The sequence below is a fragment of the Nerophis ophidion genome, linkage group LG11 (genome assembly GCF_033978795.1).
Source record: "Nerophis ophidion isolate RoL-2023_Sa linkage group LG11, RoL_Noph_v1.0, whole genome shotgun sequence".
Taxonomy (NCBI): domain Eukaryota; kingdom Metazoa; phylum Chordata; class Actinopteri; order Syngnathiformes; family Syngnathidae; genus Nerophis; species Nerophis ophidion.
This window is the reverse complement of record NC_084621.1, coordinates 6,427,632-6,454,076: the sequence shown is the minus strand read 5'-3', so window position 1 is coordinate 6,454,076 and position 26,445 is coordinate 6,427,632. Positions and strand designations below refer to the sequence as shown.

General features: G+C 41.0%; 2 protein-coding genes across 4 annotated transcripts in view; one reads left to right on the top strand and one right to left on the bottom strand.

Moving 5' to 3' along the window:
- Positions 1-313, bottom strand: part of LOC133562418 (mucin-2) — a 28,473-nt gene extending 28,160 nt beyond the window's left edge. Inside the window, exon 1 of the mRNA XM_061916604.1 lies at positions 36-313. The gene's annotated coding sequence lies outside the window, so the exon portion shown is untranslated. The remainder of the gene's footprint in view (positions 1-35) is intronic.
- Positions 314-3,603: 3,290 nt separating this feature from the next.
- Positions 3,604-26,445, top strand: part of il21r.1 (interleukin 21 receptor, tandem duplicate 1) — a 28,175-nt gene continuing 5,333 nt past the window's right edge. The window contains exons 1-9 of one of the 3 annotated variants that reach the window (XM_061914977.1): positions 3,604-3,781; positions 6,486-6,510; positions 13,770-13,853; positions 16,743-16,848; positions 17,031-17,221; positions 20,596-20,735; positions 20,797-21,004; positions 21,112-21,190; positions 22,902-22,995. In XM_061914977.1, coding sequence (XP_061770961.1) covers positions 13,799-13,853; positions 16,743-16,848; positions 17,031-17,221; positions 20,596-20,735; positions 20,797-21,004; positions 21,112-21,190; positions 22,902-22,995 — 873 coding nt within the window. In that variant the 5' untranslated portion in view covers positions 3,604-3,781; positions 6,486-6,510; positions 13,770-13,798. Of the gene's footprint in view, positions 3,782-6,317; positions 6,511-13,769; positions 13,854-16,742; positions 16,849-17,030; positions 17,222-20,595; positions 20,736-20,796; positions 21,005-21,111; positions 21,191-22,901; positions 22,996-26,445 lie in introns of all 3 variants that reach the window. The other 2 variants (XM_061914975.1, XM_061914976.1) reach the window with 2 other exon arrangements.

Below are 26,445 nucleotides of genomic sequence, written 5' to 3'. Positions count from 1 at the left end.
CTATACACAATTTGTCTTCATTTGGGTCCACTTACCTGTCCGTGCTCCAGTCAGCTGGGGATGAAGTGAATGAGGCGTCCTGCTCAGCGTCAAGCCCACACAACCTTCCTCCTCCTCCTTGGTGACGTCATGAAGGCTGGTTGTCCTCACCTGTGTGCTGGGAGAAGACCAAGTCTTGGGGCGGGGGGGCTTTGAATTTAAAACCAAAAAAAAGGGAGATTTTGCTTAGTTTCCAGTAGGAGCAATTTGGGTTGTATCACAAAATGTTCCAAAAAAGCTGAAGCTGAAGTAAGCAGTGAAGAGTTGCATCCTGCAGGCCAACACAATGCAGCGTATTGCGTTACAAATCGCCCTCTTGCCTGTAATTCCGTCCAAAAAAAAAGAATAACTCGGTGGATTAAACTTTCTTCCTGTTAGCTGATATTTGAATGAGCTTGCGTTGGTTTCGGTTGAAGACAATGTGAAATCAGACCCCCCCACCTCCCAGCACCATACAATTAGGCCTTTGTGGCCCACAGAACATTGAAGTCTTTCACACAATAGATGCTCAAATCACATGTAATGGCTTTTCACGACTTTGGTGATACTCCTGCTTATTGTTGTCGTTGACGATAGTTCTTGGCTGGCAACATGGTTTCTTTGAGGCTGTTTTAACTCTCTAGGTCTTCTCTGCTTTCTAACACCTGTTGGCCGACGAGATGCTGGGTGCATTAAAAGATTACAGTTGGTACAAAATGCGGCTGCTAGACTTTTGACAAGAACAAGAAAGTTTGATCACATTACGCCTGTACTGGCTCACCTGCACTGGCTTCCTGTGCACTTAAGATGTGACTTTAAGGTTTTACTACTTACGTATAAAATACTACACGGTCTAGCTCCATCCTATCTTGCCCATTGTATTGTACCATATGTCCCGGCAAGAAATCTGCGTTCAAAAGACTCCGGCTTGTTAGTGATTCCTAGAGCTCAAAAAAAGTCTGCGGGCTATAGAGCGTTTTCCGTTCGGGCTCCAGTACTCTGGAATGCCCTCCCGGTAACAGTTTGAGATGCTACCTCAGTAGAAGCATTTAAGTCTCATCTTAAAACTCATCTGTATACTCTAGCCTTTAAATAGACCTCCTTTTTAGACCAGTTGATCTGCCGCTTCTTTTCTTTCTCCTATGTCCCCCCCTCCCTTGTGGAGGGGGTCCGGTCCGATGACCATGGATGAAGTACTGACTGTCCAGAGTCGAGACCCAGGATGGACCGCTCGTCGGGACCCAGGATGGACCGCTCGCCTGTATCGGTTGGGGACATCTCTACGCTGCTGATCCGCTTGAGATGGTTTCCTGTGGACGGGACTCTCACTGCTGTCTTGGAGCCACTATGGATTGAATTTTCACAGTATCATGTTGGACCCGCTCGACATCCATTGCTTTCGGTCCCCTAGAGGGGGGGGGGTTGCCCACATCTGAGGTCCTCTCCAAGGTTTCTCATAGTCAGCATTGTCGCTGGCGTCCCACTGAATGTGAATTCTCCCTGCCCACTGGGTGTGAGTTTTCCTTGCCCTTTTGTGGGTTCTTCCGAGGATGTTGTAGTCGTAATGATTTGTGCAGTCCTTTGAGACATTTGTGATTTGGGGCTATATAAATAAACATTGATTGATTGATTGATGCTTACAAACTACAACAATGAAATTCATTCCAAGCCAATATTTTAACAGTGTTCTCTCATCTACAGAATTATTAAAGCTGACGACATTGGCATTTATTTTGTCCTTCTGGACCTAAAAAAGAGGCCTAGAAGTAAAATACCTGCCACAAATAGACACCTTTGTGATTGTAGGCTTGTTTTCCAGCAAGTTTCATCTCTATTTGAAGCATCCACATTTAGATACAAAATGTGGACACGCCTGCATTTTGCATCAAGAATCATAATATCTCTCTCTAGGTCGTCCTCAGACGAGCCTTCCATCGTTGCTTCCAGTCATCCCGATCCTCCATACGTTTGGCCAGTTCCTTGGTACTCTGAGCTCCTGCAGAATTGAAAGGAATGATCAAACTACCCAATTAGGGGAGTTTTTAACCCAGCTGCTGGGTTAGCATTGTACCAAACCAACAAGATGGGGTTCTTATTTAGCCCAGCTTGATGGCTTTAAATTCAACCCAAATGCTGGGTCATTTTTAATGTAACGCTGGGTAAATTTGACCAAACAAACGGGTTATATATTCAACCTAAATACTGGCTCATTAAAACTGAAATGTTGGGTTAATTTGACCAAATAAACAGGTTATATAATCAACCTAAATTCTGGGTCATTATAACTGCAATGTTGGGTTAATTTTTACCAAATAAACAGGTTAACGTTAAAGTACCAATGAGGTCACACACACACTAGGTGTGGCGAAATTATTCTCTGCATTTGACCCATCACCTTTCATCACCGCCTGGGAGGTGAGGTTATTTATTCAACCTAAATTCTGGCTCACTATAACTGCAATGTTGGGTTCATTTGACCAAATAAACGGGTTTTATATTCAACCTAAATTCTGGGTCATTATAACTGCTATGTTGGGTTAATGTAATCAAATAAACAGGTTGTATATTCAAGCTAAATTCTGGGTTATTATAACTGCAATGTTGGGTTCATTTTACCAAATAAACGGGTTTTATATTCAACCTAAAAATCTGGGTCACTATAACTGCAATGTTAGGTTAAGATTTACCAAATAAATGGGTTATACTGTATATTCCACCTAAATTCTGGGTCGTTATAACTGCGATGTTGGGTTTCCATTCCATTTTCTACCGCTTATTCCCTTTCGGGGTCGCGGGGGGCGCTGGCGCCTATCTCAGCTACAATCGGGCGGAAGGCGGGGAGACTTGACTGTGATTACTCAAAAATATGAAATAATTAAAATCAATGGTGTCCTGCATTATTGATCTTTGAGGGCTTTAATTGATAAATAAAGGAACTCTCCTGAAGGAATAAATAAAGTACTATCCTATCTATCTATCTATCTATCTATCTATCTATCTATCTATCTATCTATCTATCTATCTATCTATCTATCTATCTATCTATCTATCTATCTATCTATCTATCTATCTATCTATCTATCTATCTATCTATCTATCTATCTATTCTTGGCTCTCTCAGCCAAAAAGGTTCCCGACCCCTGATCTAAATACTGCATATTTCAGTTTTCTATAAAAAAACAAAGTTGTCTTTGACAGAAAAGACATAAAACCTTAATTGTTTTACTTTATATCAACCTCAAGTTGATATTGAGATTTACTGTAAGCATTAAATAAAAAAATATTAATAATAATTTGACTTGTTTTTAACATTTTAGTGACTGAAACCCTCTATGCTCCCCAGGAGTCAAAACGATAAAAAAAAAATCCATATATTTTGTTATGGTTTGAAAATAAAAAATATAAAAATGGCCCCCGCATGTTTACATTTTTCCGTGTGCGGCGCTCTGTGGAAAAAGTTTGGACACCCCTGAAGTAGATACCATATTGGTGTGATACTGCATGCCACCACCAGAGGGCGCTGTAACACAACAGCGCTTTATTTAGGGCTAGGTGAAGTGCAGAAGAAGAAATTGAAATGTTTCTTGTTTTACTTCCGGTGTTGGTAAATATCCCGAAACACAACATTTATTTCCCTCAAAGTGTGATTAAAATACGTGAAAATCTTGTCAGCTCAAGTGCAGACGTGGGCTTTGTCCGAGGGAAGAGTTGATATTAGTGTGGCAAGGCAACTGTAAAGACACATGGCGGCTCCCGTTAAAAGGTAAGTTTAGTATTCAAGTTCTTCACACTAAGAAGAAAAGTCGTGATCAACATCAGGATTCTAGGCTTTATGTGGAAAAAAAAAAGATGTTGGCCAAATATTCTCGACAAGTGAAAGCCTGCTATAGTGATGATGCAGTGACATCTGGCGACTGGAAAGTGGAACTACAAGTCGGCTCAACTATGACGTTTACTCCTTTTTGTTATTTAACAACTCTAAACTTGATTAAAATATGGATTGAAACGTTTATTAGTAGATTGCACTGTACAGTACATATTCTGTTCAATTGACCACTAAAAGGTAACACCTAAATACGTTTTTCAGCTTGTTTAAGTCGGGGTCCATCCATCCATCCATCTTCTTCCGCTTATCCGAGGTCGGGTCGCGGGGGCAGCAACCTAAGCAGGGAAGCCCAGACGCTCCTCTCCTCAGCCACTTTGTCCAGCTCTTCCCGGGGAATCCCAAGGCGTACCCAACGTGTCCTGGGTCTTCCCCGTGGCCTCCTACCGGTCGGATGTGCCCGAAACACCACCCTAGGGAGGTGTTCGGGTGGCATCCTGACCAGATGCCCGAACTACCTCATCTGGCTCCTCTCCATGTGGAGGAGCAGCAGCTTTACTTTGAGTTCCTCCCGGATGACAGAGCTTCTCACCCTATCTCTAAGGGAGAGACCCACCACACGGCGGAGGAAACTCATTTGGGCCGCTTGTACCCGTGATCTTATCCTTTCGGTCATAACCCAAAGCTCATGACCATAGTTGAGGATGGGAACGTAGATCGATCGGTAAATTAAGAGCTTTGCCTTCCGGCTCAGCTCCTTCTTCACCACAACGGATCGATACAACGTCCGCATTACTGAAGACGCCGCACCGATCCGCCTGTCGATCTCACCATCCACTCTTCCCTCACTCCTGAACAAGACTCCTAGGTACTTGAACTCCTCCACTTGGGGCAGGGTCTCCTCCCCAACCCGGAGATGACACTCCACCCTTTTCCGGGCGAGAACCATGGACTCGAACTTGGAGGTGCTGATTCTCATCCCGGTCGCTTCACACTCGGCTGTGAACCGATCCAGTGAGAGCTGAAGATCCCGGTCAGATGAAGCCATCAGGACCACATCATCTGCAAAAAGCAGAGACCTAATCCTGCAGCCACCAAACCGGATCCCCTCAATGCCTAGAAATGCGCCTTGTTTAAGTCAGGGTCCATGTTCAACAATTCATGGTAACTGATACCAAACTACTCGGCGCCCCATCTTAAAAGTACAATTAGAGCAGTTACAGGTTGAGCATGCATTAGATTAAATTGCACTTAATCAGGGAATTTGTTCAATGTCATTAAGAATTATTGACCTATTCAAGGCACCAATTACGTCACATTAAATATTCCTCTTTGAGATATTTTTTGTGTAAAATATTGCATATTTTGTGTTTGCCACACGTTTTTTTTTTCAAACGAACAAACAAAAAACATAAACAACAATAAAACTTATAATTGACAGATAGATCTGAAGTTGATCTCGAGATTATTGTGTTAAAAGTAAACTAAATAAATATAATTTATTTTTTTTTAACACTAATGAATATGACCTTTTTGGATCCCCAATAATTTTAGTGTGATTTTTTTTTAAGTGCCATTGCTCCAAAATGAATAATGAATTAAAATCAATGTTGTTATGACTTATTGACCTTTTTAAAGCTACAATTGTTATATAATCTGAAATATTCCAAATAAAAATTGCATTTGGTGAAAATATTGCATATTTTGTTTTTTTTGGTTTTCTTTGACAAAAAGAGCGTACAACAATTTTCTTTATTGTTATATTGACAGATAGACCTAATGTTGATCTAGAGGTTTAAGCCTATTTCATGGAACACGTTTCCAGTGTTGGGCGGTATAGCTCGTTTGGTAGAGCGGCCGTGCTAGCAACTTGTGGGTTGCAGGTTCGATTCCCGCTTGCACCATCCTAGTCACTGCCGTTGTGTCCTTGGGCAAGACACTGTATCCACCTACTCCCAGTGCCACCCACACGGCTTTAAATGTAACTTAGATATTGGGTTTCACTATGTAAAGCGCTTTGAGTCAATTGAGAAAAGCGCTATATAAATATAATTCACTTCACTATTGTAATAATAAGAATACTAAATAATGACACATTTTTAATATTTTTTTGACCAAAACCCTTTGGTGTCCCCAGGATCAAGCCTGAGTGGAGGCCTAAATGTATATTTCAATACATATATTGTATTGGTTTTTAAAATAAAAAATATCAAAATGGCCCCAGCTTGCTTTGATTGTTTAGTGGAAAAAGTTTGGACACCCCTGGCATAGATCACTGAAAGTGATGCTCAGTGAGGATATTTACAGTGTGAGTGTGACTCATTTCAGCACAAACACACTGTAAAGCCCCTAAAATGCACACATGTTTTACCCTAAGGCTCTTTTGACATCAACCTTTATGATCATCTCAGTACTGACACATTTTGTGGCTTTAATGTCAAAGTGAGAATCCTGTGACCGTGCCTCCTGTTAAAAGTGGGAAGTTCTGCAGCCTGTTCAAAGTGACAAGAAAAGAAGAAAGGATGCAGTATTGTGTTTGCAGCGTGCGTGCGGTGCGGAGGCGATAAACCACATGTGACATCACGGCAGCAGACATTCAACATTGTCCCAGCGAGTCTTCTTGTCTTTTCCTCCTGTCTTTCAGCTCCTCACAGGACAAAATAAAGAAGGTAAGTGTATTTTGATTGTTTATGGTTTAAGTTTCTGTGGAACATGCATGCATACAACATGATACAAACCCCGTTTCCATATGAGTTGGGAAATTGCGTTAGATGTAAATATAAACAGAATACAATGATTTGCAAATCCTTTTCAAGCCATATTCAGTTGAATATGCTACAAAGACAACATATTGTTAGACCCGCTCGACATCCATTGCTTTCGGTCCCCTAGAGGGGGGGGGTTGCCCACATCTGAGGTCCTCTCCAAGGTTTCTCATAGTCAGCATTGTCACTGGCGTCCCACTGGATGTGAATTCTCCCTGCCCACTGGGTGTGAGTTTTCCTTGCCCTTTTGTGGGTTCTTCCGAGGATGTTGTAGTTGTAATGATTTGTGCAGTCCTTTGAGACATTTGTGATTTGGGGCTATATAAATAAACATTGATTGATTGATTGATATTTCATGTTCAAACTCATAAACTTTATTTTTTTTGCAAATAATTATTAACTTTAGAATTTGATGCTAGAAGCACATGACAAAGAAGTTGGGAAAGGTGGCAATAAATACTGATAAAGTTGAGGAATTCTCTTCCAACACTTATTTCGTACATCCCACAGGTGTGCAGGCTAATTGGGAACAGGTGGGTGCCATGATTGGCTATAAAAGCAGCTTCCATGAAATGCTAAGTAATTCACAAACAAGGATGGGGTGAGGGTCACCACTTTGTAAGCAAATTGTCGCACAGTTTTAGAACAACATTTCTCAACCAGCTATTGCAAGGAATTTAGGGATTTTACCATCTATGGTACGTAAAATCGTCAAAAAGTTCAGAGAATCTGGAGAAATCACTGCACGTAAGCGATGATATTACAGACCTTTGATCCCTCAGGCGGTACTGCATCAAAAACCGACATCAGTGTGTAAAGGATATCACCACATGGGCTCAGGAACACTTCATAAAACCACTGTCAGTAACTAAAGTTGGTCGCTACATCTGTAGGTGCAAGTTAAAACTCTACTATGCAAACAACAGACAGAAAAGCCCCTGGCTTCGCTGGGCCCAAGCTCATCTAAGATGGAATGATGCAAAGAAGAAAAGTGTTTTGTGGTCTGACGAATCCACATTTCAAATTTTATTTGGAAACTGTGGACATGGTGTCATCCGGACCAAAAGGGAAGCGAACATCCAGACTGCTATAGGCGCAAAGTTGAAAGCCAGCATGTGTGATGGTATGGGGGTGCATTAGTGCCCAAGGCATGGGTAACTTACACATCTGTGAAGGCACCATTAATGCTGAAAGGTACATACAGGTTTTGGAGCAACATATGTTGTCATCTAAGCGCCGTCTTTTTCATGGATGCCCCTGCTTATTTCAGCAAGACAATGCCAAGCCACATTTAGCACGTGTTACAACAGCGTGGCTTTGTAAAAAAAGAGTGCGGGTACTTTCCTGGCCCGCCTGCAGTCCAGACCTGTCTCCAATGGAAAATGTGTGGCGCATTATGAAGCGTAAAATACGACTGCTGAGAACCCGGACTGTTGAAGGACTGAAGCTCTACATAAAACAAGAATGGGAAAGAATTCCACTTTCAAAGCTTCAACAATTAGTTTCTTCAGTTCCCAAACAATTATTGAGTCTTGTAAAAAAAAAAAAAAAGGTGATGTAACACAGTGGTGAACATGCCCTTTCCCCAACTACTTTGACACATGTTGAAGCCAAGAAATTCTAAGTTAATTATTATTTGCAAAAAAAAAATAAAGTTTATGAGTTTGAACATCAAATATGTTGTCTTTGTAGCATATTCAACTGAATATGGCTTGAAAAGGATTTGCAAATCATTGTATTCTGTTTATATTTACATCTAACACAATTTCCCAACTCATATGGAAACGGGGTTTGTACATCACACATGCATGCATACAACATGATACATCACACATGCATGCATACAACATGATACATCACACATACAACATGATACATCACACATGCATGCATACAACATGATACATCACACATGCATGCATACAACATGACACATCACACATGCATGCATACAACATGATACATCACACATGCATGCATACAACATGATACATCACACATGCATGCATACAACTTGATACATCACACATGCATGCATACAACATGATACATCACACATGCATGCATACAACATGACACATCACACATGCATGCATACAACATGATACATCACACATGCATGCACACAACATGATACATCACACATGCATGCATACAACATGATACATCACACATGCATGGATACAACATGATACATCACACATACAACATGATACATCACACATGCATGCATACAACATGATACATCACATATGCATGCATACAACATGATACATCACACATGCATGCATACAACATGATACATCACACATACAACATGATACATCACACATGCATGCATACAACATGATACATCACATATACAACATGATACATCACACATGCATGCATACAACATGTTACATCACACATGCATGCATACAACATGATACATCACACATACAACATGATACATCACACATACAACATGATACATCACACATACAACATGATACATCACACATACAACATGATACATCACACAAGCATGTATACAACATGATACATCACACATGCATGCATACAACATGATACATCACACATGCATGCATACAACATGACACATCACACATGCATGCATACAACATGATACATCACACATGCATGCATACAACATGACACATCACACATGCATGCATACAACATGATACATCACACATGCATGCATACAACATGATACATCACACATGCATGCATACAACATGATACATCACACATGCATGGATACAACATGATACATCACACATACAACATGATACATCACACATGCATGCATACAACATGATACATCACATATGCATGCATACAACATGATACATCACACATGCATGCATACAACATGATACATCACACATACAACATGATACATCACACATGCATGCATACAACATGATACATCACACATGCATGCATACAACATGATACATCACACATGCATGCATACAACATGATACATCACACATGCATGCATACAACATGATACATCACACATGCATGCATACAACAAGATACATCACACATACAACATGATACATCACACATACAACATGATACATCACACATAGAACATGATACATCACACATACAACATGATACATCACACAAGCATGTATACAACATGATACATCACACATGCATGCATACAACATGATACATCACACATGCATGCATACAACATGACACATCACACATGCATGCATACAACATGATACATCACACATGCATGCATACAACATGATACATCACACATGCATGCATACAACATGATACATCACACATGCATGGATACAACATGATACATCACACATACAACATGATACATCACACATGCATGCATACAACATGATACATCACATATGCATGCATACAACATGATACATCACACATACAACATGATACATCACACATGCATGCATACAACATGATACATCACACATGCATGCATACAACATGATACATCACACATGCATGCATACAACATGATACATCACACATACAACATGATACATAACACATGCATGCATACAACATGATACATCACACATGCATGCATACAACATGATACATCACACATGCATGAATACAACATGATACATCACACATGCATGCATACAACATGATACATCACACATACAACATGATACATAACACATGCATGCATACAACATGATACATCACACATGCATGCATACAACATGATACATCACACATGCATGCATACAACATGATACATCACACATGCATGCATACAACATGATACATCACACATGCATGCATACAACATGATACATCACACATGCATGCATACAACATGACACATCACACATGCATGCATACAACATGATACATCACACATGCATGCACACAACATGATACATCACACATGCATGCATACAACATGATACATCACACATGCATGGATACAACATGATACATCACACATACAACATGATACATCACACATGCATGCATACAACATGATACATCACACATGCATGCATACAACATGATACATCACACATGCATGCATACAACAAGATACATCACACATACAACATGATACATCACACATACAACATGATACATCACACATAGAACATGATACATCACACATACAACATGATACATCACACAAGCATGTATACAACATGATACATCACACATGCATGCATACAACATGATACATCACACATGCATGCATACAACATGACACATCACACATGCATGCATACAACATGATACATCACACATGCATGCATACAACATGATACATCACACATGCATGCATACAACATGATACATCACACATGCATGGATACAACATGATACATCACACATACAACATGATACATCACACATGCATGCATACAACATGATACATCACATATGCATGCATACAACATGATACATCACACATACAACATGATACATCACACATGCATGCATACAACATGATACATCACACATGCATGCATACAACATGATACATCACACATGCATGCATACAACATGATACATCACACATACAACATGATACATAACACATGCATGCATACAACATGATACATCACACATGCATGCATACAACATGATACATCACACATGCATGCATACAACATGATACATCACACATGCATGCATACAACATGATACATCAATCAATCAATCAATCAATCAATGTTTATTTATATAGCCCCAAATCACAAATGTCTCAAAGGACTGCACAAATCATTACGACTACAACATCCTCGGAAGAACCCACAAAAGGGCAAGGAAAACTCACACCCAATGGGCAGGGAGAATTCACATTCAGTGGGACGCCAGCGACAATGCTGACTATGAGAAACCTTGGAGAGGACCTCAGATGTGGGCAACCCCCCCCCTCTAGGGGACCGAAAGCAATGGATGTCGAGCGGGTCCAACATGATACTGTGAAAGTTCAATCCATAGTGGCTCCAAGACAGCAGCGAGAGTCCCGTCCACAGGAAACCATCTGAAGCGGATCAGCAGCGTAGAGATGTCCCCAACCGATACAGGCGAGCGGTCCATCCTGGGTCCCGACGAGCGGTCCATCCTGGGTCTCGACTCTGGACAGTCAGTACTTCATCCATGGTCATCGGACCGGACCCCCTCCACAAGGGAGGGGGGGACATAGGAGAAAGAAAAGAAGCGGCAGATCAACTGGTCTAAAAAGGAGGTCTACTTAAAGGCTAGAGTATACAAATGAGTTTTAAGATGAGACTTAAATGCTTCTACTGAGGTAGCATCTCGAACTGTTACCGGGAGGGCATTCCAGAGTACTGGAGCCCGAACGGAAAACGCTCTATAGCCCGCAGACTTTTTTTGAGCTCTAGGAATCACTAATAAGCCGGAGTCTTTTGAACGCAGATTTCTTGCCGGGACATACGGTACAATACAATCGGCAAGATAGGCTGGAGCTAGACCGTGTAGTATTTTATACGTAAGTAATAAAACCTTAAAGTCACATCTTAAGTGCACAGGAAGCCAGTGCAGGTGAGCCAGTACAGGCGTAATATGATCAAACTTTCTTGTTCTTGTCAAAAGTCTAGCAGCCGCATTTTGTACCAACTGTAATCTTTGATACATGATACATGATACATAACACATGCATGCATACAACATGATACATCACACATGCATGCATACAACATGATACATCACACATACAACATGATACATCACACATGCATGCATACAACATGATACATCACACATGCATGCATACAACATGATACATCACACATGCATGCATACAACATGACACATCACACATGCATGCATACAACATGATACATCACACATGCATGCACACAACATGATACATCACACATGCATGCATACAACATGATACATCACACATGCATGGATACAACATGATACATCACACATACAACATGATACATCACACATGCATGCATACAACATGATACATCACATATGCATGCATACAACATGATACATCACACATGCATGCATACAACATGATACATCACACATACAACATGATACATCACACATGCATGCATACAACATGATACATCACACATGCATGCATACAACATGATACATCACATATACAACATGATACATCTCAAAGTGTTTTGTGGTCTGACGAATCCACATTTCAAATTTTATTTGGAAACTGTGGACATGGTGTCATCCGGACCAAAAGGGAAGCGAACATCCAGACTGCTATAGGCGCAAAGTTGAAAGCCAGCATGTGTGATGGTATGGGGGTGCATTAGTGCCCAAGGCATGGGTAACTTACACATCTGTGAAGGCACCATTAATGCTGAAAGGTACATACAGGTTTTGGAGCAACATATGTTGTCATCTAAGCGCCGATACATGATACATCACAATTTAAAGTTTCTCTCTCCCACATGTTCGATGAAGAGTAGGAAGAAGTCAGGCTTGTTTAATACGACCCCTTCTTTAATTCATAGCAATTGCTCACACTTTTGTCCACTTCCTGTTCTCAATTTGTACACAATTTACCCCATAAATGATCCTTTTTTTGATTAAAAAAATAAATAAATAATAGTGAAGTAAGTTATAGTTTATATTGTGAGATAACTAAGATTATCAATAAGTCCAAAAGGTTTCTGATGATTCTTCATCATTGTACTTTGAAACACTGAGTGTGAACGGTTTCTTAAACTGGATCATATTAATACATTGTTTCACTTATTTACCTCTAATATCCATTCCATCATTTAATCCCACAAACTGACATACTGAAGGTTTTAAGTGCTGCACATGCATGTTTGAAGTATAACTTCATATTTGAAATATAACTTTTCTCAGAAGTTGTACTTCTCCTCTTAATAATTGTTTTGGGGTAGCAGGTTAGAGTTTGCTTTGTGCAGAATTTTGTCATTTTATTGTCAACCAAACAAGAATGACCATAGAAAATGACGCCAAAAATACATGTAGTAAAAATAATTGTGTTGAATTTGTGAGGAAGTGATGAATAAATGTATTCTTCAACAAACAACTGTTACTTTAAAATAATGTTTGCCGCCTGTTAAATTGTGGTTAAACTGTCTGTTTGATTAACTTTAGTTGCAACATTGAGTTGGACTTTTCTCACTATTTTCCAGGCAGTGGTGGATAAAGATCGCCTGTCGTCATGGCTGCTGTCTTTTTATTGAGGCTGTGGAGCCTCACGCTGCTGCTTCAAGCAGGTATGTTTAATATTTCTACTCATCTCCTAATCTGTCCACTCTTCAGATCAACTGATGTGGGGTTTCTTGGGCCGATACTAGAGGTGGCAATCTTTGGCCACCTCACAGTTGGACTACAATTCAGGAGCTACCATTCCATGAAAAATCGATTATTGATGCATCTCTAATTTATGTATATCGATGCAGTTTTAAACATGTTTCATTTCCCTCAGTAAGTGTTTATCAGTTAATTGCCACATTTATTAAATGAATGTAAATGTGTGCGCAGCTGGAACATAAGTGCCCGATAATAAAGGATCTGGTCAGATCTCTCTGCAGTCACACCCATTTTACAACTTTCTGCATTACTTTATTCACAATAAATACATCCATTATTGATGTTTACTAATCGATCTTATAACCATCCATGTCCAAATTGCGTTGCATCTAAAAATCTATTATATTCCCAACCTTGAGTCGTTACAGATTTTTAGTAACCAAAGAGGACGATATCTGATATTTGCAGCTGATATTCATTGGCTGTACAAGTTATTTAAACAAGAATATTATACGTCATTAAACAGCTGGATAAAGTGTTTTTTTTTAACATGTAAGCGTGAGACTAGTAGTGATGATGTTTTATGACCTCCTGGTTCATTTGGCAGCAAAGAATATCAGAGGATTTCACCATCACCTTCATTACGTGTCTCTAAGAGCAACATCCACATTTGCATTTCAAATAATGACAAATCTGGGAAAATTGGTCAATTATTCATCAGAATAACTCGCCAACGACTTCATTTAATAACAGTTTATACAAACCCTGTTTCCATATGAGTTGGGAAATTGTGTTGATGTAAATATAAACAGAATACAATGATTTACAAATCCTTTTCAAGCCATATTCAGTTGAATATGCTACAAAGACAACATATTTGATGTTCAAACTCATAAACTTTTTTTTGGTGTAAATATTATTAACTTTAGAATTTGATGCCAGCAACACGTGACGAAGAAGTTGGGAAAGGTGGCAGTAAATACTGATAAAGTTGAGGAATTCTCATCAAACACTTATTTGGAACATCCCACAGGTGTGCAGGCTAATTGGGAACAGGTGGGTGCCATGATTGGCTATAAAAGCAGCTTCCATGAAATGCTAAGTAATTCACAAACAAGGATGGGGTGAGGGTCACCACTTTGTAAGCCAATAGTCGAACAGTTTTAGAACAACATTTCTCAACCAGCTATTGCAAGGAATTTAGGGATTTTACCATCTACGGTCCGTAAAATCATCAAAAGGTTCAGAGAATCTGGAGAAATCACTGCACGTAAGCCATGATATTACGGACCTTCGACCCCTCAGGCAGTACTGCACCAAAAACTGACATCAGTGTGTAAAGGATATCACCACATGGGCTCAGGAACACTTCATAAAACCACTGTCAGTAACTACAGTTGGTCGCTACATCTGTAAGTGCAAGTTAAAACTCTACCATGCAAAGTGAAAGCCATTTATCATCAACACCCAGGAACGCTACCGGCTTCTCTGGGCCTGAGCTCATCTAGTGGAAAAGTGTTATGTGGTCTGATGAGTCCTCATTTCAAATTATATTTGGAAACTGTGGACGTGGTGTCCTCCGGAACAAAGTGGAAAATAACCATTTGGATTGTTATAGGCGCAAAGTTGAAAAGCCAGCACCTGTGATGGTATGGGGGTGTATTAGTGCCCAAGAGTTACAACAGCGTTACTTCGTAGTAAAAGAGTGCGGGTACTTTCCTGGCCCGCCTGCAGTCCAGACCTGTCTCCCATGGAAAATATGTGGCGCATTATGAAGTGTAAAATACGACAGCGGAGACTGTTGAAGGACTGAAGCTCTACATAAAACAAGAATGGGAAATAATTCCACTTTCAAAGCTTCAACAATTAGTTTCCTCAGTTCCCAAACGTTTATTGAGTGTTGTTAAAAGAAAAGGTGATGTAACACAGTGGTGAACATGCCCTTTCCCAACTACTTTGGCACCTGTTGCAGCCATGAAATTCTAAGTTAATTATTATTTGTGAAAAAAAAAGTTTATGAGTTTGAACATCAAATATGTTGTCTTTGTAGCATATTCAACTGAATATGGCTTGAAAAGGATTTGCAAATCATTGTATTCTGTTTATATTTACATCGAACACAATTTCCCAACTCATATGGAAACGGGGTTTGTCGCACGTTTACAACAAAATTTAAATTTAACCAGACAAAGAACATAAACAATGAGTGAGTTGAATAAAATAGTGCAAAAAGCACTACGGTAAAAGGAGTCAAATAAAAAGTGTATATATAGTTGCAATTCACTGAAATTCAAGTATTTCTTTTACATATATATATATATATATATATATATATATATATATATATATATATATATATATATATATATATATACTAAAGGAAGGAGGATAGGGAAGATGTTGGTTAAGAAATGATCGATGTGGATGCCATTAGCAAATCCTCTTATCGAAGCGATTTCTTCTGGAATCTCTTCTGGAATCCAGATAGGTTGTGGTGTGTGCACTGAGTTCCAAAAGCCACAGATGTTATGTGAGTGGGCCGGCATGCTGCTTAAATGGAGGGAAAGCGGATGTGACTGAGGACAGCTTGCGGACGTTAAAGGGTGAAGGTTTCAGGTGAGAGAGGACGCTAAAGGCAATATTGTTGTCTGGTTGGAAATCAGGAGAAATTCGGGAGAATGGTTGGTTGCCCCGGGAGATTTTCGGGAGGGTCACTGAAATTGGGGACTCTCGTGAGAATATGGGGAGGGTTGGCAAGTATGCCCTATGGTTAAGACTGGTCTACATTGCTGCTTTTTTGAGGTGTAAAATCTGAAGTTGAGCAGTGAAATGTCTGCTCCTCATGACTGCAGCGACCTCCTTGTGCGGCGTCACCTGCTACACCGACTACAGCGCTCTGCTCAACTGCTCCTGCACTTCTGTGCCGTCACAGGAGCTCCGCCTCCAGGTCAACTGCAGGTAGATCACATGATGATGTCTTTTTGCAACTGTCTTCCATTCGGATGTTCTCTAGTTAGACCTGCTCTTACGTAATGATACATTACTGAAAATAAAGTTGCAAAGTTGAGATGTTTGTGACGAGCAATACACTTGCTTAGAAAGTGCAGGCCACCAACTCATCATACCTTTTGCCGCCGTAGTGACGGAGAACTTCACCTGGTGGACAGCTGTCAGGTCAGGCCGCCTCAGTCCTGGTGCGTCATGTACACGGAAGAGCTCTATGACATCGCCGCCATCGGGACCACGTGCACGACCAGCGTCAAGCGTAGTGGGGGGGCGGCAGACGACGTCACTGCCTGTCAATCATCTAGATGGGCGCTGAGTGACGCTGGTGAGTGGAGATCAGGGCTGTGGGCCAAGTCATGCCCTCGTGTTCAGTTGATGCCCATTTGTTAAATCAGGTCCTGGCCTTTAACAACGTGCCTTTAATCAATGTTGGCTTCTGATGTTGATTTGACATTGAATCAAATACAACGCTGAAACAACAAACTTTTTGATAACGTTCAATCAATGTCAGGTTGTGGCGTGGATTTGCTCATTGAAATGTGCTCATTTTCCTAACCATCAATGTGGATCCAATGTTGGACATCGACGTTCAAATTCTATTTTGCAAGGTTGTTTTAAAGTCACTTTTAAAGGACATTTACCTGTAATCAATGATGTATCAATGTCTTATGCCTGCTGGGATAATTCATCCATCCATCTTCTTCCGCTTATCCGAGGTCGGGTCGCGGGGGCAACAGCCTAAGCAGGAAAGCCCAGACTTCCCTCTCCCCAGCCACTTGGTCCAGCTCTTCCCGGGGGATCCCGAGGCGTTCCCAGGCCAGCCGGGAGACATAGTCTTCCCAACGTGTCCTGGGTCTTCCCCGTGGCCTCCTACCAGTTGGACGTGCCCTAAACACCTCCCTAGGGAGGCGTTCGGGTGGCATTCTGACCAGATGCCCGAACCACCTCATCTGGCTCCTCTCCATGTGGAGGAGCAGCAGCTTTACTTTGAGTTCCTCCCGGATGACAGAGCTTCTCACCCTATCTCTAAGGGAGAGACCCGCCACACGGCGGAGGAAACTCATTTGGGCCGCTCATGACCATAGGTGAGGATGAGAACGTAGATTGACCGGTAAATTGAGAGCTTTGGGTCAGCATAGCTCGGTTGGTAGAGTGGCCGTGCCAGCAACATGAGGGTTGCGGGTTCGATTCCCGCTTGTGCCATCCTAGTTACTGCCGTTGTGTCCTTGGGCAAGACACTTTACCCACCTGCTCCCAGTGCCACCCACACTGGTTTAAATGTAACTTAGATATTGGGTGTCACTATGTAAAGCGCTTTGAGTCACTTGAGAAAAGCGCTACATAAATATAATTCACTTCACTTCACTTCAGTTTTGCCTTCCGGCTCAGCTCCTTCTTCACCACAACGGATCGATACAACGTCCGCATTACTGAAGACGCCGCACCGATCCGCCTGTAGATCTCACCATCCACTCTTCCCTCACTCGTGAACAAGACTCCTAGGTACTTGAACTACGCCACTTGGGGCAGGGTCTCCTCCCCAACCCGGAGATGGCACTCCACCCTTTTTCCGGGCGAGAACCATGGACTCGGACTTGGAGGTGCTGATTCTCATTCTGGTCGCTTCACACTCTGCTGCGAACCGATCCAGTGAGAGCTGAAGATCCCAGTCAGATGAAGCCATCAGGACCACATCATCTGCAAAAAAGCAGAGACCTAATCCCGCGGCCACCAAACCGGAACCCCTCAACGCCTTGACTGCGCCTAGAAATTCTGTCTCTATAAAAGTTCTGAACAGAATCGGTGACAAAGGGCAGCCTTGGCGGAGTCCAACCCTCACTGGGATAATTATTATTTCTTAATGTATTAATCAGTTATCATTTCATTTATATTCTTTAAGTCAGTGTTTTTCAACCAGTAATTATAATCTGCAAATGATGTGTTGTTGAGTGTCGGTGCTGTCTGGAGCTCGGCAGCATAGCCGTGTAATACTCTTCCATATCAGTAATGTAATGGATTAGATTTATATCACGCTTTTCTATTGTTAGATACTCAAAGCCCTCACAGAGAAGTGGGAAGCCATCATTCATTCACACCTGGTGGTGGTAAGCTACATCAGTAGCCACAGCTGCCCTGGGGTAGACTGACGGAAGCGTGGCTGCCAGTTTGCACCTACGGCCCCTCCGACCACCACCAATCATTCATTCATCATTCATTCACCAGTGTGAGCGGCACCGGGGGCAAAGGGTGAAGTGTCCTGCCCAAGGACACAACGGCAGCGATTTGGATGTCAATAGGTGGGAAGCGAACCTGCAACCCTCAGGTTTCTGGCACGGCCGCTCTACCCACTACGCCATGCCGCCCCCAAGGTGGCAGCTTCTAGCTAATTGCTTTGTAGATGTGGGAAACACGTCGTGTGAGGCGACGATGGTTTGACATGATCACAATATCAAGACGACAGCGGGAGGCAGGGTGCAGGTAAAAAGGTATCCAATGCTTAAACCAAAAATAAACAAAAGGTGATTGCCCCTAAGAAAAGGCATTGAAGCTTAGGGAAGGCTATGCAGAACCAAATTAAAAGTGAATTGGATACAAAGTAAACAAAAACCCAATGCAAAGACTTACTGCATGTGGAGCGGAGACGGCATCCACAAAGTACATCTGTACATGACATGACAATCATAAATGTCCATAGAAAAAAAAGTACATCCGTACATGACATGACAATCATAAATGTCCATAGAAAAAAAGAGAGCAACAACTTCAATATTCTTGATTGCTAAAACAAAAACAAAAAAAGGAGCCCAAGCCAAGAAGTAAAAGACAACACACAGGAAGATGCCAAAAAAGTGCAAATAAGTCAGGGTGTGATGTGACAGGTGGTGACAGTACACCTACTTTGAGACAAGAACTATAGTCATATATGCTTGCTTATGCTTTAAAGTCATATCCAACAATTGCGACAACCACTTTTTATTGTCAACTCTGAGTTTCGTTTTTTGAATGATTTCTGCTGGTGGTCTGCCTCCGCATTTTTTCAATGAAAGAAATGCGCCTTGGCTCAAAAAAATTTGAAAACCCCTGCTTTAAGTGAATGATATTTATATAGCGCTTTTCTCTAGTGACTCAAAAGCGCTTTTACATAGTGAAACCCAATATCTAAGTTACATTTAAACCAGTGTGGGTGGCACTGGGAGCACGTGGGTAAGGTGTCTTGCCCAAGGACACAACAGCAGTGACTAGGATGGCGGAAGCGGGAATCGAACCTGCAACCCTCAAGTTGCTGGCACGGCCACTCTACCAACTGAGCTATACCGCTCCACACAGGTGGTTAAATTACTAGGCTCTTCAACTCAATTCCATAAGGTGTAAAATGGCTTATTTTGTTGTGTTTTTAAAGTTTTCCATTTAGTCTTCAAGTACCGATTTGGGACTAGTATTGTTTCAAATGTAAACAATACACATCCCTAGTCCTGTAGGAAAGACTAAAATCCATGTTTAATTTGAGGAAAAGGTATCACCTCCTTGTGGAGGTCATTTAAAGTGCCAAATGAAGTACATTCATTAAAAAAGATTGCTGTAGATCATTGTTCTCATTTTAGTCCTCTGAGTCTTCTTACTGCCGTTTGGTTATTAAGATGAGACAATATTCACCAACTTCTTACTTGAAATATTCATAGTTGTTTGCATTGAACCCAGTCAAACCTGGAGCACCTTCCAACGTGCGGGTGCTGAGCGCCGGGGAATGGTACAACATCACGTGGGACGAAGGCAGCACCAGAATGGACACAAGTCTGGTCTACAGGCTGCACATCCGAGCAAACCAAGGCCTCCCACAGGTAAACCTCACCTTTTCTTTCAATTGTGTTTCCCACGGTGAGATGTTTGGTCTTTTCAAAGCTTCTAGAACGTTCCTTCCCAGTGGATGAAAAGTTCCTCCTGTTGGAACGCAGGGAGCTGCCCCTCAATGTGAGGTTGAGTGTGGAGGTTCAGGCCAAAATGGCTCCAGGTAGCCCCTCTCAGGGTCCGTGGAGCGAGTGGAGCTCCAGGACTGAGTGGACAACAACTCCCTTGGACGCTGCAGATGAAAATGTTTTGGACACTGAAAGTAAGTGCTGGAAAGGTGTCTTGCCTAGAACGCTGTTAAAGCTAGAAGCACCACTTCTACCTGCAAACATGGTTGGTCACGTAGATGTTGTCTCCTGTGCTTGAAAGAGAAAAGATCCTGGCTGTACATCCTCCTGCCTGTCCTGATCCTCACTGCTGTGTTCTTCTTGGGGCTCGCCCACAAACCGTGAGTGTCCTGTCCAGCTTCTCACATTCCTGATGGAGATGATCTACATCTGCTCGACACATTTACTTTACACAAGACAAGTGTGGGATGCTTCTCTTCTTGCCTTATTAAATGTATTTTTATAGCAGGAGGGGATAGAGAGAGAAGAAAAGAAAGACAGAGGGGGATAAGGGGGATTAGACAGAGAGACAACAACAACACAACAATAACAACAAGAAGATCAGCAAATAGGATATGTACAAATAAGATGGTAAAAGTGACAGCAAATAAGCAGTTAATGAAATAAATAATAACACAGAAATGACAATGAACATTATTACACTACAAATGTACTAACAACTAATTATGTACTTTGACTGTACTTGACTGTACTTTACATGGACACTCAAGCATTTATTTACAGTAAGTTCACTAAACAGCAGCTGGGCTCTGTTTAGTTAGTATAGTTATATAAAGTTATATATATATATATATATATATATATATATATATATATATATATATATATATATATATATAAAGTTGCTAACACGTGCCTTAGAGACAATATCTATATGTGTATATACTGTGTATATATATATATAATTATATATATATATATATATATATATAAAATGTTGTATATAGTATAGTTATATAAAGTTATATATATATATAAAGTTGCAAACACGTGACCTAGAGACAATATGTATATGTGTATATACTGTGTATATATATATATATATATATATATATATATATATATATATGTATATATATATATATATATATATATATACATACACATATATATGTGTATATATACATAAATATATGTATATATACATATATACACATATATATGTATATATACATAAATATATGTATATATACATGTATATGTATATATATATATATATATATATATATATATATATACATATATAATAAAAACACACACCATCAAGAAAAATTAAAAAAGTATAAAAATAGTTTCACATGAATAGTGGGGGGCTTTCCAAATCCAACTTTGCTTTCGGCCCCAGCTTAGCCAAGAGCGGCCCTGCCCATTAAGTATCAAGCAACACTCATTAGCATCTAAGTTCGTCATTTTTTTTGTTTTTACTACTGATTTTTTATTTTTTTTTACATTTTGGTTTGGTGCAAGAGAAATAGTCCAAACTAAGAGAATACATAAATAAATATAAATACATCCATAAATATAAATATATGTATATATATAAGTACAAGTCAAAATCGCCATTAACAAACGTGGGCCACATGAAGTTGAAAAGTATAATGTTATCTATGTGCCAATCAAGACATAACAGTTATTTCCACTTTGAGTTGTCATGTGCGACAGTGTGACAAGATCAAAGTGAAAGCTAATCAGGACTAAATGATCAGCGCAACGTGCACTTCCTGTACGCGGAGGCAGCAGACCTTGCCTGGCGTCACCTCTCAGATAGTGAGAAACCGCCAGTGCTGCACATGACTTCACAGGAAGTCAGGCGTACCGTGGTCACCTGTGCTCGTTGCATCAAGAGAACGAGCATGAATTTTCTGCAAACATGAATTGGAGATCAACCTGCAGTTCAGTGACCTCCAATACAAACATTCTCCCTTTACTAGGATTATCATGCTCACTTCCTGTTCTTATGTACGACAAACATTTACACACCACTGCAAACAAAACTCGTCTAATCCTTACCAATAATGTCATTTTTCTCAGCTTGTTGCTGAAAAAACTCCAGCTGAGTACGTACGTGTCCAAGCCGCATGACTTCTTCAAGCCCCTCTACCTCAACCACGGGGGCGACTTCAAGGTGAGAGGGTGTATTTACTCATGTGGCCAGCAGGCGCTGCACGACATTTGGAGCTGCTCTGTTGGGACATTTCTGTATAAAGTGGCATCAAGGGGCTCTCTGGGAGGGCAAATACTTTGATACTGTTGCACGCGACCAGTCTTCCTCCCAGGGAATAAAACACGCTGGTCAATAACAAGTTATTTTGGGTGACAGAGACAAAATAATACAATATTAAGGTTTTTTACTAAAGCTTTAGGAGACCAGCCCTTACAACGCAACCATAGCATCCCAAAGAGAGGTCTAAAAGTAAAACAAAAGAAGTTAACTCTTATAGTGAGAAGGCAGCCCCCCCCTCATGCACCTGCTGATAAGAAGAGGGACACAACTAAATCAAACCTCCCTTGTGAGGAGTGATTCATCATGTTTGTGCAGACACTGGACGCTCTCCAACCAAATATGGAACTCAACAACAGACATATAAAGCAACAGAAGTATACCGGCCGCACAAACATCTCCAGAGTGGAAAAGTACCAGTAGCATGATCACACAATACAATGTTGTACATCAAAAATATATGCATTCTCCACACCACTCAGATGGGCCTTTCCTGACACACAATGATTAGATGTTTGTGTTCTCGCTCAGTGGAAGAAATACCCTGTTCATGCAAATGATTATGTTCATTCAGCTCGTTTTTGTCACAAAGAGGTGGGTTTTAACCTATTTATAGCACTTTTGTTTCCATTTCCAAAATCATTCAAAGCTTTCTCTAGGCATGGGTGATGAAATGTCAAACAATACTAAACTAAAAACTACAAAAAAAAAAGGGTATACAATATAAAATATTATGATTTGCTTCTACTTGTAAAAAACTTCCTTGTGGTCTACATAACATGTAATGGTGGTTCCTTGGTTTAAATGTTGCACGGATAATGTTTTACACATCATCTTCAAGATGCTTTCTGATCCTCTCTTTAGGATGTGCTTCTGGGTGGTCTTAGTGATGTACCTCCACTTCGACAGTGCCTCTTTTTCCCGTTATTTTTCTTGTTGTTTTTAGCGCTTCCATAGCGAGTCTACTGACAGATATAAGTATGAACTATATGCTGCTTTGTATGAGAAATGGCAACAGCGAAGGATGCATGTGCATGTACGAGCCAGTGTATTATTGAATCATTACATTTACAGGACTCATGCAGATCCCAAATAATGATACAAATAATATTAATGGATTGTGTAGCACTTTTCCAGACAGAACTGATCTGAGAACCTATCATTCATACACTCCACATTCACACGTTGATGGTGGTAAGCTACTATAAGGTAGACTTTGGGAAGCGTGGCTGCCAGTTTGCACCTATTCATTCACATTCATACACCAGTCTGAGCGGCACTGGGAGACAGGTGGGTGAAGTGTCTTGCCCAAGGACAAAACTGCAGTGACTAGTATGGCAGAACCTGGAATCGAACCAGGAACCCTCCAGTTTCTGCCCTACCATCCGTGCCAAGTTGCAGAAATACACAACAGCATATGTTAGAAAGGTTGGTTTTGTGTAATAGGTCCACTTCACTTTGTTCAGAAGGGACAGGCAGTTTGACAGTCACAGTTTCCCTTGGTTTACCCTAGACCAGGAGACAGTAGGCCTTTAAAGAGGGACAATCAGAAAGGGGGAGAGTTGCCGGCCCTTTATTTGCTTGTATTCCGACACAAGTGAAAACCAGTGGTGGTCAAGATGGCTGTTGTACAGCAAGCAGACAAACAAACTCTCTTAGTACACTAGGGGCCTAGATCTTCCTGCAAAACAGCGGATATGAGCAAATCATCAAACTATGCAATTGAATAGATCCCAATACGTTACCAAAAAGTTGATTTTGGAGTGATGGCAAGGACTATCTGTCGGTCGCGTTCCCAGACATATGGAACTATCGTGCTCCTCACGCCATTCTGTACGACAAAATAGATGAAACTTGTAAAAGCATGGAGGTCTACAACTTCTTTGTGTGTGTCTGGGTCGAGGACATTGCAATCAAGACTCTCCCTGATAAATATGCATTGTTTATGCTCCGGTAATGTTGTATTTCATGATATAAATGATCAATGATAAATGGGTTGTACTTGTATAGCACTTTTCTACCTTCAAGGTACTCAAAGTGCTTTGACACTACTTCCACATTCACACACACATTCACACACTGATGGAAGGAGCTGCCATGCAAGGCGCTAACCACTACCCATCAGGAGCAAGGGTGAAGTGTCTTGCTCAGGACACAACGAGGTTGGTACTAGGTGGGGATTGAACCAGGGACCCTCGGGTTGCGCACGGCCACTCTTCCACTGCGGCGTGCTATAACTGTGCATCTACAGCCATGTTTGTTGTTGTCGTTGTTGTTGTTGTTGTTGTTGCACTGCTGTTTACTGGTAGCATGTTTTCCCATCTTTATGAAAATATAACTATAGATTTCAACATTGTGTATGTGCTGAAATATTCATTTATAGTTGCTGCCTTTGGTGAAAAGCTAACTTTTTTAGGTCTTGCTCACATTTGCTTCCTTTGAGACTCGCTGAGTTGGTGCTTTTCAAACACTGGTAGTAAACGTGTGTTTAAAAATGACAGATAATATCAAACGTGTGTTTAAAAATGACAGATAATATCAAACGTGTGTTTAAAAATGACAGATAATATCAAGATAATACTTCAATGGGAAATAATAAAGGTAAAAAGTATGTCAAACAAAGTGATTACTGCAGACGTGTTTGTTCTTCTGCTCTGCTGCCTTGGACTGGACTGTGCTGCTTTTCTCGATGTCGTTTCGTAAAATCTTTCACTCTTCCGCCCTTTTGATGACTTCTCAAAGAACTTTGAAGGAACGTTCTTCCTTTCTGCGATTTGAACGGTTCGTACAGCCGACAACAACACAAGCGTAGGGCATTTTTTTCTTCGAGAAAGGTTAAATGTGGCATTGTACCCATTAAGAACAGAGCTAGTTTGACCACCACGCACATTTATTTGGACGTGACATCAGTAACATCCCAGCACTTCAAAGTTCCCACTCAAAATAAATGATAAATAAATGATAAATGGGTTGTACTTGTATAGCGCTTTTTCTACCTTCAAGGTACTCAAAGCGCTTTGACACTACTTCCACATTTTACCCATTCACACACACATTCACACACTGATGGAGGGAGCTGCCATGCAAGGCGCTAACCAGCACCCATCAGGAGCAAGGGTGAAGTGTCTTGCTCAGGACACAACGGACGTGACGAGGTTGGCACTAGGTGGGGACCGAACCAGGGACCCCCGGGCCGCGCACGGCCACTCCTCCACTGCGCCAAGCCAAGTGTTCTAGATGTTTCCCTCTTGTTTTCATGTGTTTTTTGCCCTTTGGGTCGGCTGTCTCGTGACTTCTGCAGTGCTTATATTAATTAACTTTTGGATCTGCATCAGGGGAGCCTGTTGACTATGG